Consider the following 14,940-nt stretch of genomic DNA (forward strand, 5'->3'; position numbering starts at 1 on the left):
AGTTCAGTGTGTTTTTGATGTCCGTGCACGCTATCGTGGCTCTCGGAGCGCCCTGACATACTTTTTTTTTCCCTACTTAAGCTGAGAGCTTTGAGAGGCTATATCAGTGTAACCTTAACTAGTAGGTGAGCTCTGGGGGCTCAAACCTGACGACGTTGCTAACACGAACCCTAGCAATAGCCGTGCTTCGCAGAATCTACCACCGGATCGGAAACGCGACCCACTGAGAAGATCCGGCGAGAAACTCAGTGGGCTGTGTCTGAGGGTTAATTTACTCGTCGAGCCCTTCGTTGCAAGCGACGCGTTCGACCAGAACGATGACCGGTGCTTGAGGTACCTAAAAGCACCATTAGTGGATCGGGAGGATCCGAAATGACGTATTTGGGGCGACGTCGACTGCTTTCCATTCTGTCCGCAGGTTCGGGAATGTAGTTACCGGCGGCCACGATGAGAGGGTTCTCGTGTCGTGCCGCTTTATCGAAGTGGCGCATCGACGCCGACTGGAGATACTTACTGATGGACTCTAAGCCCAGATCGTCATGGAGGTCATCAAATGCATTTTCTTATCAGCTTTAAATAAAATGCTTTTTGTGGTTTTTGTAGTGCTTACTTCATAACACAGACCTAATTCAATGAACGCCAAGACTTAATTTTATGCACAAAAAATAAGCAGGTATATCGCAACGAAACACTTAATAATATCCACAATGCGCACGAGTGCGAAAAGGACTTATCAAATGTAAAACGTCAATAAACATGAAACAAGAGTAGTTTTGTTTTTGCTTATGATCAATAATTATTGATCAATGTAATGATTTATTCTACAGATTTAAAAGTATAAAAATAGATTTTTGTTTAGATATAATGTTTTATATTAGTTTTAAAATTCATTAATTAAATATGTTAATATATTTTGCTAGTTTGTTAAAATATAAATATATTTTACCTATGGCAACTCCTTCAATATTATCAATGTAGCGTGAATGTAGCTTATTCATGCTAATTTCTTTTTATTTATGATTTTATTTATCCCACCATTAAAATACCCTTGAATTTTATAATAAGCATGTAAAAATGAAATGTTTTTTTTCTATAGATATTTCATTTGTGTCCTTGAGAGCACTAGTAGCTGGGCCGAAAATGGCCCATGTCCTTTACCCGATTGCTACTGTAGCGCCACCCTTATTTAGCAGATTTTAACGAACACTTTTCACACACAGTCCTTTACCTGCAGTCAAACTGCTTAAGCAGTTTTGCGGGGCATGGTTTAAATGAAAGTGTAACTTTTTATGAATAAATAAGTGACATACATACATACAGATACGGTTCTCCTTACCTCTACCCTCCATAGTTTTTTATTATTCATAAGCTGTAAATAAATAAAACGGCGAAAAAAATCTTATTACTTGACACTGGCTAATGCACAAACCGTATAGCCACAGAAAAAATAACTGCGGCAAGGAATATCCGAAAATTAAATCAAACGAATCACGCGTTGACGAGCTCATGACCCACCAGATTTTAATGTTTACCGGAGCCCTTAGGCGTAATTACATGATAGCCGTTACTCATACTGAGACCGAAAGCTCATTCATTTTTATTTACAGGTATCTCACACTTCCTACCAGAAAGCATAATAGTGCGTTTTAAAAACCACAAGTTCGGCCCCCCGTTTTGCCCATTACACTGCTAGCCACTAGAACGGAGCTCATCTATCCGGAATCGCTGCATTCATCCACTGTGCGTTTACAGATATCTTTTTGCCACGTACAAATCCGGCTTTGGAATAGAATTTCCTCTACGCTATTTCCCAAACACCATGACATGTCTTTTTTCAAACATGATTTGAGGAGAATTATCAGCAGTAATTTCAAAAGGCAATCATCAGGCATTTGCGAAATTCACTGAACGGTACACGAAACGATGCTATATGAGTGACGGTGACTACTTTTAACCAGATGAGCAATATACTCGTCTGCGTACAATCGAGTGGACTGCGTTATGGGATATCAAAAGTCATGAAATGAATTGTTAGAGCAGTCGTCGCGGCCAAATGGATAAGACGTCCGGCGCATTCGTTTCGAACGATCCAACGGTGTTCGAATCCCGCAGGCGGGTACCAATTTTTCTAATGAAATACGTATCTAACAAATGTTCAGAATTGACTTCCACGGTGAAGGAACAACATGGTGTAATAAAAATCAAACCTGCAAAATTATAATTTCCGTAATTACTGGTGGTAGGACCTATTGTGAGTTCGCACGGGTAGGTACCACTACCCTGCTTATTTCTGCCGTGAAGCAGTAATGCGCTTCGGAAGGGTGGGGCAGCTGTTCTAACTATACTGAGACCTTAGAACTCATATCTCAAGGTGGGTGGCGACATTTACGTTGTAGATGTCTATGTGCTCCGGTAACCACTTAACACCAGATGGGCTGTGAGCTCGTCCATCCATCTATGCAATAAATAAATAAAAGTTTTAAATAATGACAATAGTAGCAATCAACAGGTTTACCTATATCTCATACGTTTATCATGAGTCGGTTTCCTCTTATAAAATCAAATTTGATTAACTGAAATTGTATACGATACTTGTTTGCGAAATCAATTTATTAGAATTTTATAGTTACAACGGCTGCCGCACCCTTCAAGCCGAAATGCATTACTGCTTCACGGCGGAAAGAGGCGGGGTGGTGGTACCTACCCGTGCGGACTCACATGAGGTCCCACCACCAGTAAGAAGTAAGTGAACTTGAGAGGCCTGAAGAGAGGAAAACAGTGAACCTACAGACTGTGTGATCTAGTGTTTGAAAGGATCTTCCTACACAGAATATCACGCATTTTGAGCGAAAACTCTAACTCCTAATCACGAGTTTGGCTTTAGACAAAAGCACTCGATTCAACTTCCGAGTGCGTGAGGGCGAGGAGTTTTTAGACTTACGACATACAAGCGGTTGTACCATAGGGTTCTGCACTGGGATCTGTACGCTTTTCTCGACTTTTCTTCTAAAAAGTAATGATGTTACTATTGCTAAATTCGCAGACGATACCGCCCTATTGGAGAAAAACATAAAGGAACCCAAAGTAGCAAAGTTTCTATAAAAATTGGGAATCAAAGCAAGTGCAGCGAAATCTATATCGCCTTCACTCTGTAAACTCTAGTCTAGATTACAATGCGCCGTATATGGAAAGCATAAAACATAAAATGCTAAAAGAAAACTCTATTGAAATTACACAAATAGTAATGGTTAAATTGTAATAACAATGAAACTTTGCAATTTACTAATGTAAATATTTTTTTCATTTGAATCGTAAATCTGATATTAAAGCTATGTGGTCCGATGGAAAAACAACACTTGGTAAGGCAACGTTGGCTTTTAACTCATCTATACTCGGGAACGGAATTACCTGTGAAACAAAATATATTTTTTATTAAAAGCTTAGGTAAAGATGTCAAAAGTAATGTATAAGATTTAAGTTTGCCCTTTATATACGTATCAAGTGGTTACTCTCAGCTCTACGGTTATTCTTCGACAAATAGCGCTGACTCCGGATCACGTGGGAGACAGTCACCGTCGCGTCGACGCCCTAGAAATGTCCTTAGGGATCCTTCCGATCCACTAACACGCTGTTTCCCAACATGGAGCCCACGCCCACAAGGGGGATTTTGATAATTAAGGGGTCAATTTCAGAATGGACTCGACACGACTTTAACACTTTCGCTCCGGGCTATTTAAACGCAATGCTAGATATCGGTGACAAATTAACAAAAAAAGAAAAATCATAAAAAAATGCTTTCAATAATTATTAAGTAAAATTTCGTTTGATGTTACTAAAATATCAACTGGGTGATTAGAGCCGTCAAGTAAACTTCGTCGGGGATTCACCGCGGAGTGTGTTGCTTGCCGTGGGGAACCCCGGATGTTTTAAAACTCGCTAAACAACGCTGTTGTCCGCACCTAATCGGCCCAACTCAACTTTTGTAGTGTATCACTACTTTACATCTTCATATTTAGCTGGGTGTAGATTTAGTACTGTAAATGATTTACTGATAAAAAAAAAAGAAATAAGACTGGATATAACACAACGTGGAGAGACTTGAGATTAAAGCTAACTAAATTGGATACTAATATAAAATCTCTGCGCAGCAAGCATCAAGCGCAAGGATCGGACTAAATTAATATAGAAAATCTGTATTAAAATTATTTTGAACTTGAATTTCAGTTTTTTATTATATGTTTTGAAATATTACTTACTGTGTTTTGATAACAAATTCTTTTCTTCCTAAAACCTATCATTTATGTTTCTTAAGTGAACAAATAAATTTTTTAACGTTAAAAATGATGTATGGGAGGCATACAAATTTTAGAAATGTTACAGTAGGCATGGCAAAAAAAGATCGGGAAACACTGCACTAACACTATTATTAGACGCCTGCAGCTCTAGCACTAGGAGCATGCTTAGGAAACTTGGTAACCGTACTCGTCTAGCTCAGCAAAGAGTTCGACGTATAACCTAACCCATACATTAACTCGCAGAGTTTTTTCACCGGATCTTCTCAGCTCTAATCCTTTCTATATAAAAAAAACTAAATTGTCCCTTTGAAAGTTCCGTGACATTTTAAGAAACATGTCAAGTGGATATTAATATGCAAAGTTCGATTGAGCTCCAAAATGGTTGTGCGGCATTATGTCACCAGCGTATATAAATGGCAAGGGCAGCACACAAATCGAAAGTTCAAATTTAGGCTTCAAATGCACTAGGAGTGATCCGAGGAAAAACTACTGTTTAACGAAGGGGATGATGTAGAACACCATGGAATTAATTTAATTCCCACAATCACAAGCACAGCACAGAGAAAAAAAGGCACAGGAAAATCTATTTACAATTTTACTACATTTTTACATATAACATGAATTAGCTATGTATATTATTATGCCAATAATTAATTATAATTATGGCAATTAAACATTTGGTAATACTTAATAATTGTCCATGCTATTTATAATTCTGTAGTGGACATTTTATATTTTGGAGTTTAATAATACAGTAATCCCCCTTATAAAGCGGTACTCTTTATGCATTTTCATATTACGCGATTTCAGTCACTTGTATTACGCGGGTATTCCCCGACATAATGCGGGGATTTCACACGATATATTCCTGTATGTACTGAGGTGTGGGGCCTAGATGTTGTTGATTAAAACACGTATTGTCTGTGCGACGACTTTAATTATACTGAACTGACTTACATACTACAGTACTGTGAAATTTATAATTATCTGTACAGTTCATAATTAACTTCGTGTAACTTTGCACATTGTGTTGTGTTGTTATAAAATGAAATGAAATGAATTTGTTAAATTGTATGGTGTCCCTAGTTTTTTAATTGTAAAAACATTGTTTATATTGTATTATATTTGAACATAACGCGTTATATGGGGTCATACAAGTGCATTATGCCAGAATACTCCTTCAACGCGTTTCCTATCACGCTGAACCAATGCACCGTGTTATAGGGGGATTACGGTATAAAATAAATATCTATTATATTAAATTAATAATAAAATAGATAGCCAACCTGTTCAACCTCTAAACTGGATGTGTCGTAAAATATATAATCCAAACAATCAGCAAATTCAGCAGTAAAATTTGTGTATGTTGGTGTACCACATGCACTGGCCAGTAAGATATCCTGCTCCAGATTCAAACCTTGTACACTTTCGGTCTCATCTAGAAAAATAAGTAACAGTTGTAGTGGTTAAGGCGGTAGGGTAGGTAATGAAATCTATGTTAGCCCCGACTGGAGTGCACTACCTATTACTAAAATAGTAATATAGACCAGTTTAAGGTGGTGGAATGTGATCTTGTTAGTTTTCCCAAAACATCGTACCTATCAGCCCTAACGAGGCCTAACAGCAAAACAGTAATTCCTGCACAAGTGGGACAACGACCGCATCTGATTCGTAACCCATTGAAAAGATCCTGCGACAAAAGCCGGTAAGCTGATGTTTTGGGCTATTTCATGTTGTTGGTTGCTACTAGCAATTCGTACTAGTAGATTCCAGTAGCACCAAGAGATCAGGAAGATCTGTAAGGTGGCCCTTAGACCTACAATAACATTGAGAAGCGCTCTCAATCCAAACGATTAATTAAATTGCACAATAATACGAACCGCACAATGTTCTCGCGTTCAGTCGCGCGCCTGTATCTACTCCTTGTTAAGACGGACCACAGATTGAAAAATATTGCGGAATAGTGTACGATACACGACGCAATGAAAAAATATGGTGCAATAAAAATTAAACTAGTTCAAACTTTCGTTCAATCATTGCACAATCTTCAATATTAACTCTATATATACCTAGTCTTGCCATAAATACTGAGACAAAGGGAAAAAAAATTCTATTGCAAATAACATTTATTACTTTTACAGTGTGTTAGTTTAATACATAAATATAAAACAATTTAAAGTATAAAAAGCTTATTCGAAGTGGTCTCCATTCGCTGCAATACAGTCCTTTAAACGTTGAGGCCAGTTATCAATAGAAGCACGCACTCTTTCCATGGGAAAAATTTTCACTGCCAATCGTACGGATTGTTTTAGGGACTCCAAATTATCATGGCGTTTAGAGCAAGCCGTACTCTCTAAAACTGACCATAAATCATAATCCAGCGGATTAAGATCGGGATGAAGTCCGAAAAGTTCGTTTCCAACCAAGACTGCGTAGACCGAGCTTTATGACCTGGCGCCGAGTCTTGCTGGAAGGACCATTCTTGATTATTGAACATGGTGTTGTTAAGTGGCTTCACTACCTTCATAAGAATGGTATCTTGATACACTTGTGCCGATGTTTTGATACCTTTTTCACAAAAGTATGGCTCAGTCACTCCTTCATAGCTAATACCCCACCAAACCATCACTGAAGTCGGATAGTGCCCACGTTGCACTCTGTCGACTAATTGGGAAGCTTCCTTAGAGCTTTGAGCATAAATACGGTCATTTTGTTTGTTAAAATGTTGCTCAATTGTAAAAAATTTGTCATCCGTAAACAAAATTTTTCTATGACCTCCCTTTGCGTACCGCTTCAGTAGTTGTTTCGATTTTACCACCCTATTCTCTTTTAAATTATCTGTTAAGAAATGACCAGTACGTCTCTTATAGGCTGCAAGTCCTAAGTCATCTTTTAAAATACGCGACATGGTTCTAGGTGCTATCTTCATCTCCCGAGATAAAATATTTTGCTTTAGAACAGGATTTCTTCGAATTCTTTCCCTTACTGCTTTGACCACCTTTTCCGTACGAACACTACGTGGACGGCCAGATCTTTTTCTGTCACAAACAGAGGAGGTCTCATTGCACCTATTAATAGCCCGGTACACAAACATTTTACTAATACCAAGCGTATGGAGAGTTTTAAAATTTGCATTTGGCTCCATACCTACTTTGTGTAATGCAATCACAGCGATTCGGTTCTCTTTATCACCCCACTCCATTTTAATATCGCAAAATATTGTACAATGTATTGGCGCCAAAATGATAAAACTCCCATTCCCGATCCTGCGGACAGAATGGAAAGCAGTCGACGTCGCCCAAAACACGTCATCTCGGATCCTCCCGATCCACTAACGGTGCTTTTAGGTACTTCAAGCACCGGTCACCGTTCTCGTCGAACCCGTCGCTTGCGACGAAGGGCTCGACGAGTAAATTAACTCTCAGACACAGCCCACTGAGTTTCTCGCCGGATCTTCTCAGTGGGTCGCGTTTCCGATCCGGTGGTAGATTCTGCGAAGCACGGCTCTTGCTAGGGTTCGTGTTAGCAACATCGTCAGGTTGAGCCCCGTGAGCTCACCTACTAAAGTTAGGGTTACGCTGACATAGCCTCTCAAGGCTATCAGCTTAGGTAGGAAAAAAAAAAAAAAAAAAAGATAAAACTCAATGAGCAATCATATAAAAATGACAGATTCCAAATTCAAATGTAATATTTTGTTTATTTTTAATTGTAACAGTATTTATGGCCAAACTAAGTAATTGATAGTCTAGACTGCCGCTAAGACATTCTATGTATGACATGCAAATTATTATGATTATAATAAAAGTAATGGTTTTACTTCCAAAACTGATCCAGACTGATTCATAGAAAATTAAATACTTTCATCAACTTACAGTTAGTACCGACAATTCACATCTACTTACTGGATTTCCAATCTGGCAATGTACTTGGTGCTATTCCTGTTGTATACAATTGATATATTCCGCAAGTTGGTACACTGTTATAATCGCCGCACAAAATCGAGCTAATTTTTTTATCGGGAAACTGAAATGGTTTGGTAATCAATTGATTAATTAAAATCAAGTTTATGTTTAAAAATAACAATCAAAAAAGTGTTCACCTTTTCCATAATTTTTTTCCTAACATCGTTTATCCAATAAATAAAAATGCCACCTTGAATCAGTCTTATGTGATCAGCATCGGGGTGGAAATACAAATGTGTATTTCCAACAAGTAGCAGTTCGTCCGAATTTTCTACAGACTCCAATAATGTAACACTAGCTACTGTAGATCTGTCTAAAAGTCGTTCTACAAGTGGACCATTGGTCTTTATGATATTCCATATACTCTGTAAGCATGGATAAGTTTTAATTGCTTCTGATAAGATTATTTGTTCTTCCCCTAAGAACCTGAAAAACAAACATTGTATACTGGGAGGTGAGTGATTATCATTGTTTTAATCTCTGTGTTTCATGTAATTATGTCACCAACACTTCAACATCTAAACCCCAAACTAAAAACTTATATAAATTGTGGATTTTTTTATTAGGCCTAGTACCTATAACTTTTATATATTTACTCACCTAAACCTTAATGATCTATAAAAACAAGCAAGTCCTTCTGCAACCTCTTTTCCTTTTCTGTAAAACTGTCCCTTAAATCCAGCATTGTCAAGAAAGGGAGACAACCAATGTTGAAATATTTTTCTATCTACTTCTTGAAGACATATTATATCAGCATTGTATCCTATTGAAAAGAAATGAACTATCTAAAGTATATAAAATATAATGTTACCAGTTGCAATAACTTAGAATGTATCAATATTATTGTCTCTTGTGTCTAGGATACATAGGGTATACAATTAAACATTATTTTAATCTATTATATGATATTTATATATGGCATTATTACGTATGCTGTGTGCGTTTTGTATATATTATATGTATATGTCGGAGGAGAAACGATTCTCGACGAAATGTCTTTTAAAAAGTGTGACGTCACCATTGCTGACGTCACGGTCATTAAGTTCTCGACGATGACTCATGTTTGGGCTTCCGAAACAAAACTTCACGAGAACTTTGTGAGCTGCGTATATTTCACGAGAAGCATAACAACGTTCCAGAGAGATCCGTACTGTACTACGGCTCGGACACGAATGAATGAGCGCTTTTTTTTTTTTTTTTTCCTACCTAAGCTGAGAGCCTTGAGAGGCTATATCAGCGTAACCCTAACTTTTGTAGGTGAGCTCACGGGGCTCAAACCTGATGACGTTGCTAACACGAACCCTAGCAAGAGCCGTGCTTCGCAGAATCTACAACCGGATCGGAAACGCGACCCACTGAGAAGATCCGGCGACTGAGAAGAAACTCAGTGGGCTGTGTCTGGGAGTTAATTTACTCGTCGAGCCCTTCGTCGCAAGCGACGGGTTCGACGAGAACGGTGACCGGTGCTTGAAGTACCTAGAAGCACCGTTAGTGGATCGGGAGGATCCGAGATGACGTGTTTTGGGCGACGTCGACTGCTTTCCATTCTGTCCGCAGGATCGGGAATGTAGTTACCGGCGGCCACGATGAGAGGGTTCTCGTGTCGTGCCGCTTTATCGAAGTGGCGCATTGACGCCGACTGCATATACTTACTGGTGGACTCTAAGTCCAGGTCGTCATGGAGGTCGACGTTCCTGACGAACCACGGGGCTCCGACGGCTATCCTGCAAAAACGGGATTGAATGATTTGGAATGTCTTTAAGTGAGCGCGGGCCGCGTGAGCGAACACTACACTTGCATAGGTCATGACGGGGCGTATGCAAGTTTTGTAGAGTGTCACCTTATTTCTAAGGGACATTTTACTTCGCCTACATATCATCGGGTAGAAATGAGCGCTAGATAGTACGGCCGTATTTATAGGGCTTGGCACACGTCAGCATGTTTACAAGTTTTTACAAGTATTGGAATTACAATAAAAGGGACTGTTTAACAAACACAGAGTAATTAGTTGATGACCAGATTATCCGATTATCACATTGAATCATTATTATTTTTATAATAGGTAGGTAAATAGTCATATTTGCGCCGACAGGTAGGTAAATAGTCATATTTGCGCCGACATATATTATTTACAATTATTATTTTTCAACAAAGTTTTATCCTTCTGCAGCTCTAAACCACCCTTGAATGACTGATAGAGATTACCTGGTGTATGAAGTTCACTGTTCTCTTGTGCATTAAATATATGAGGACATGAGTGAAGACATGAGAGAATGAAGAGATGCAAGGATTAAACACCATCTTTTCTCTTTCTTCCTTGCCTATGCTGATAGAGAGCCTATTTCAGCGTAACCTTAACTAGTAGGTGAGCTCACGGGCCTCAAACCTGACGACGTAGCTAACACGAACCCTAGCAAGGGCCGTGCATCGCAGAATCTACCACCGGATCGGAAAAGCGACCCGCTGAGAAGATCCGGCGAGAAACTCAGAGGGCTGTGTCTGTGGGTTAATTTACTTGCGACGACAGGCTCGACGAGAATGATGACCGGTGCTTGAGGTACCTAAAGGCACCGTTAGTGGATCGGGAAAATCCGAAATGAAGTGTTTTGGGCGACCTCGACTGCTTTTCATTCTGTCCGCAAAATCGGGATTGTAATTACCGGCGGCCACGATGAGAGGGTTCTCGTGTCGTGCCGTTTTGTCGAAATGGCCCTATTCATCCACTCGTGTTTTCAAATATAGTAATATAGTTTATGAATTGATTAATTCATTTTAACAAAATATTTAATGGTTTAACGAAATTACTTCATATTAAAATTACTATTTAATTAAAATTTACTCACCTACCTAGTAATTCTTTCATTAATAATTGTTTTCTATAATCTATATTAAGAGCATATGGCGGGCAATAAGGATGAAGCACAGTCCTTGTGAATTCAGAATCGCAATATAAATCAGCTAAAATATTATAAGAAACACAGCGAAAACTGAAAAAGAAGATTATTCAAAATTAAGTTAAATTAAATAAGATTAGTAACAAAATGCATATTCTGTTATTACTCTTATATAAGTTACAACTGGGTTTTTAAAACTATTTCATGTTTTATTGCATTATGTTGTAAGTAATAACTATTTCTGAGGCCCATAAAAACGAAACTATTTGATATTAATGTTATTATTAATATTATTCTGATAACAACAGTAATACCATTTTTGGAAAGACACTTCGTTAGAAGTAATAGTGTTCTGTGATCAGCATTGCTGAATTCACACCTTTTAAGAAAAACCAGGGTATTGTTGCTGTATTCTGAGCATATTTGAGCTCTTGCTAAAGGTCTAGACCAATTTTTTTCATTGGGTATGCAATGGGTTACTGATACAATAAAATATTGTATGTGGCATTTCAATTGGAATCTAGATTTATTTCTTAATTTCTAGGCAAGAGAACATCTTTCATACCCACTTCATATTTATTTACAAAGACGAATATGTTATAATATATAATATAATGTAGATACTATTTAAATTATTATTACACTATTGCACTAGTATGTAAATAAATTTTACCTTTTGCCTTTGAGAACAGAGGTTGTAAACATGTGCCTTGTTTCAAAAGGACATTTGCCGGGACCTACTTCCACAACACCTTTGGATATTGCATCAACAGCAGGGCCTGAAGTAACTTCATTTCCTATAAATAAAATAAATATTTATATAACACTAGCTGATCCGGCACACTTCATAGTGCCGAAATCAATAAATAAAAGACCTAAACTTTTGTTTGTGTTGTTGTAACAAAATTATAATTTTTATTTAATTTGGAGTATTTTCATATTTATCCACCTTTTAAACCTTTTCTGGACTTCCACAAATAATTCAAGACAAAAATTAGCCAAATCGGTCCAGCCGTTCTCGACTTTTAGGGAGACTAACGAACAACAATTCATTTTTATATATATATAGATATAGATATGCTAGAGTAAGCATCTTTTTTTTCTTTTTTTTTATTGCTTAGATGGGTGGACGTGCTCACAGCCCACCTGGTGTTAAGTGGTTACTGGAGCTCATAGACATCTACAACGTAAATGCGCCACCCACCTTGAGATATAAGTTCTAAGGTCTCAAGTATAGTTACAACGGCTGCCCCACCCTTCAAACCAAAACGCATTACTGCTTCACGGCAGAAATAGGCAGGGTGGTGGTACTCACCCACGCGGATTCACTAGAGGTCCTACCACCAGTAATTATCATTTTTATTACACGATTTTATTCCTTCACTATGGAAATCAATTGTGAATATTTGTTGAGTACGTATCTCATTAGAGAAATTGGAACCCGCTTGCGGGATTTGAACACCAATGCATCGCTCAACACGAATGCATCGGACGTCTTATCCGTTAGGGCAAAACGACTACTATGAATATAATATAAAACTGGGTTATTTTAAATAATTACCTGGAATGCATTGCACTTTAAGCTTCATTCCAATGTCATTCAATGTAGGAATATAGGAGAAGTTTTCACATATAAACTCCCACTGTATATTTTCATCACTCATAGTTTTTCCTTTTTCATTAACAGCTTTACCTCTGTACCATTTAAACTGACATTTTTTTATATCAGAAAAGAGCATTTTCAAATTTTCAGGATATACTGGAAAGCCAGCTAAAATACTTTGTGATATACCTATGCTTGTTATCCATGGTTCATTGAAAACAATTTCATAATTTTCATCATTGATTTTCATCATGAGTGGTTGTCTAAATTCAAACAAATCTTTGCAAGTATATCTTTCAGGGAACAATCCAGTTTTGGTACAAATTTTAATAGTTACCTTATTGTCACTAACAAGTTTCTTTCTATTATTTTTATTAATAACCTTTTGTACGTTTGATTCAATACGTGTGGTGAGAGAAGCTATGTCTTCAGAGGGACTTCGGCTCAAATTGAATTGTCGTATGGAATCTTTTATTTTTAAAAGAAATGTTATGTCCACTCTTTCGTCGTCTTGAACATATCTAAGGTAACATTTGTTGGTGTTCATGTTGCAAATTTTTGAAACACTGAGTGCAGAGTAAAATCTCAGATTGCAGGAGTGAAATCTTATTAACATACTATTAAAATTGTTTGCTATATAATTTTAGACTATATTTTCCTGAATCTAACTTTTCTTGTTTTTTTATTAAATTATTTAGATTTATGTACCGTACGTACTTCTTCTTCTTCTTCTTCTTAATTTTGGCTCGGCACCATTCGTGCATTTGGCCAGTGTCAAGTATTTTACATTTTGTCAACAAAGCGAGGGAAACGTATAACGCGAATTAAAATAATTAAATCGTACCGGGAATTATACAAAAACAAATCAGAATAATTTCATATCTAAAAAATATATATAAGAAAAGAAAACAAATAATATTAAACTACAATTTAATCTTGTTATTTATAATAAATTTATTTAATGCACTATATACACAGGGTCTATTATCTCTAAGAAGTAAGTAAATATTAGAAGGAAGAGGAATAGAGAGAGATATTAGAGATTCATATAGGAAAGAGTGGTCATATAAAGGACAGGAAAAGAAAACATGATTCATATCGCAGTAACTCTCACCACATTCACAGGCAGCACTAGATACTATGCCAAGTTTATGCAGATGTACCGGAAGGCAAATATGTCCAAGACGCATGCGGATTAAAGACGAAGTGGCAGTTTTATTAAAACATAGTTTGGCAAACCATGGTTTTCTTGGGATTAAAGGTTGTATAGCGTAGAGGAAGCGACCCTTGACCTGACTGCTCTCTCTCCAGCTCAAATCCCATGTATCACGGAGATATATGCTAGGTAAAGCATTCAGATCGTGTCCGAAAATCGTGTATGGGTATAAATCGCCACTCACAGTTGCCTTGTTTGCCAAACTGTCAGCTCTCACATTTCCTATGATGCCACAGTGGCTAGGTATCCAGCAGAAAGTGACTGTGTAGTTGTTTAATTGGCAATGCAACAACTTTCTCTTACATTCAAATGTTATGTGGAAGAAAGGATTCAGTTTTAAGGAAAATTTTTCTAAGCTTTGTAAAGAACTAAGTGAATCTGTAAATATAACACTTTTATTGAGTTTAAAAATTATAACATATTCTATTGCTTTCAGAAGACCGAAGCATTCTCCCGTAAATATAGATGTTTCTGGTGGTAATTTTATTTTTTGGACTATATTATATTGGTTATGAAATACACCTACTCCAACACACCCTGTGGGATGTTTGGATGCATCAGTATATATGTAATGCCAATTTGGCCATTTAGTATTTACAATATGGTTAAAAGTAGTGTTTACATTACAATCGGACCTATCTATGTTGAGAGAAAAACAAATAGTAGGAGAGAAAAGAAGAGAATCATATGAAGTTTTAAATAAAGGAAGGACTTTAAAGGAATGTGTAGGAGCTTGTAACGATTTATATTTCTGAAAACTTTTTACTAGGCATGGAAAGGGCTTATTAGTAGAAGACAATTTCTCTGACAATAATTCAAGTTTGGAAGGTAAAGGATGATTATAAAATTGAACAATTCGGAAAATAAATCTGTCAGAGAGATACTGGCGTCTAAATCTTAAAGGGGGATCGCAACATTCTATTTGAAGTGCATTAACGGGAGTGGATTTCATTGCACCTGTAATGAGTCT

The 14,940-nt window shown here is 37.2% G+C and overlaps 1 protein-coding gene across 1 annotated transcript; it reads right to left on the reverse strand.

Moving 5' to 3' along the window:
* Window positions 1-3,206: 3,206 nt before the first annotated feature.
* On the reverse strand, window positions 3,207-14,117 carry LOC114250973 (2',5'-phosphodiesterase 12). Its single transcript, XM_028185095.2, has 8 exons — window positions 12,713-14,117; window positions 11,825-11,948; window positions 11,105-11,244; window positions 8,858-9,020; window positions 8,395-8,683; window positions 8,198-8,318; window positions 5,582-5,733; window positions 3,207-3,408 (listed from the first exon to the last, which is right to left on the reverse strand). The coding sequence occupies exons 1-8, from the start codon at window positions 13,368-13,370 to the stop codon at window positions 3,301-3,303; spliced, it is 1,755 nt and encodes a 584-aa protein (XP_028040896.2). The 5' UTR covers window positions 13,371-14,117; the 3' UTR covers window positions 3,207-3,300.
* Between the last annotated feature and the right edge of the window lie 823 nt (window positions 14,118-14,940).

This window comes from Bombyx mandarina, chromosome 04, assembly GCF_030267445.1.
Source record: "Bombyx mandarina strain Sakado chromosome 04, ASM3026744v2".
Taxonomy (NCBI): domain Eukaryota; kingdom Metazoa; phylum Arthropoda; class Insecta; order Lepidoptera; family Bombycidae; genus Bombyx; species Bombyx mandarina.

Bases quoted from the DNA above. Each gene is read 5' to 3' on its own strand.
- LOC114250973 (XM_028185095.2), bottom strand. From the start codon at position 13,370: ATGTTAATAAGATTTCACTCCTGCAATCTGAGATTTTACTCTGCACTC. The intron at 11,245-11,824 runs GTAAAATTTATT...CTTCTTTTTCAG, and splicing joins TCTGTTCTCAAAGGCAAAAG to TTTTCGCTGTGTTTCTTATA. The intron at 8,684-8,857 runs GTGAGTAAATAT...TTTGTTTTTCAG, and splicing joins TATAGATCATTAAGGTTTAG to GTTCTTAGGGGAAGAACAAA.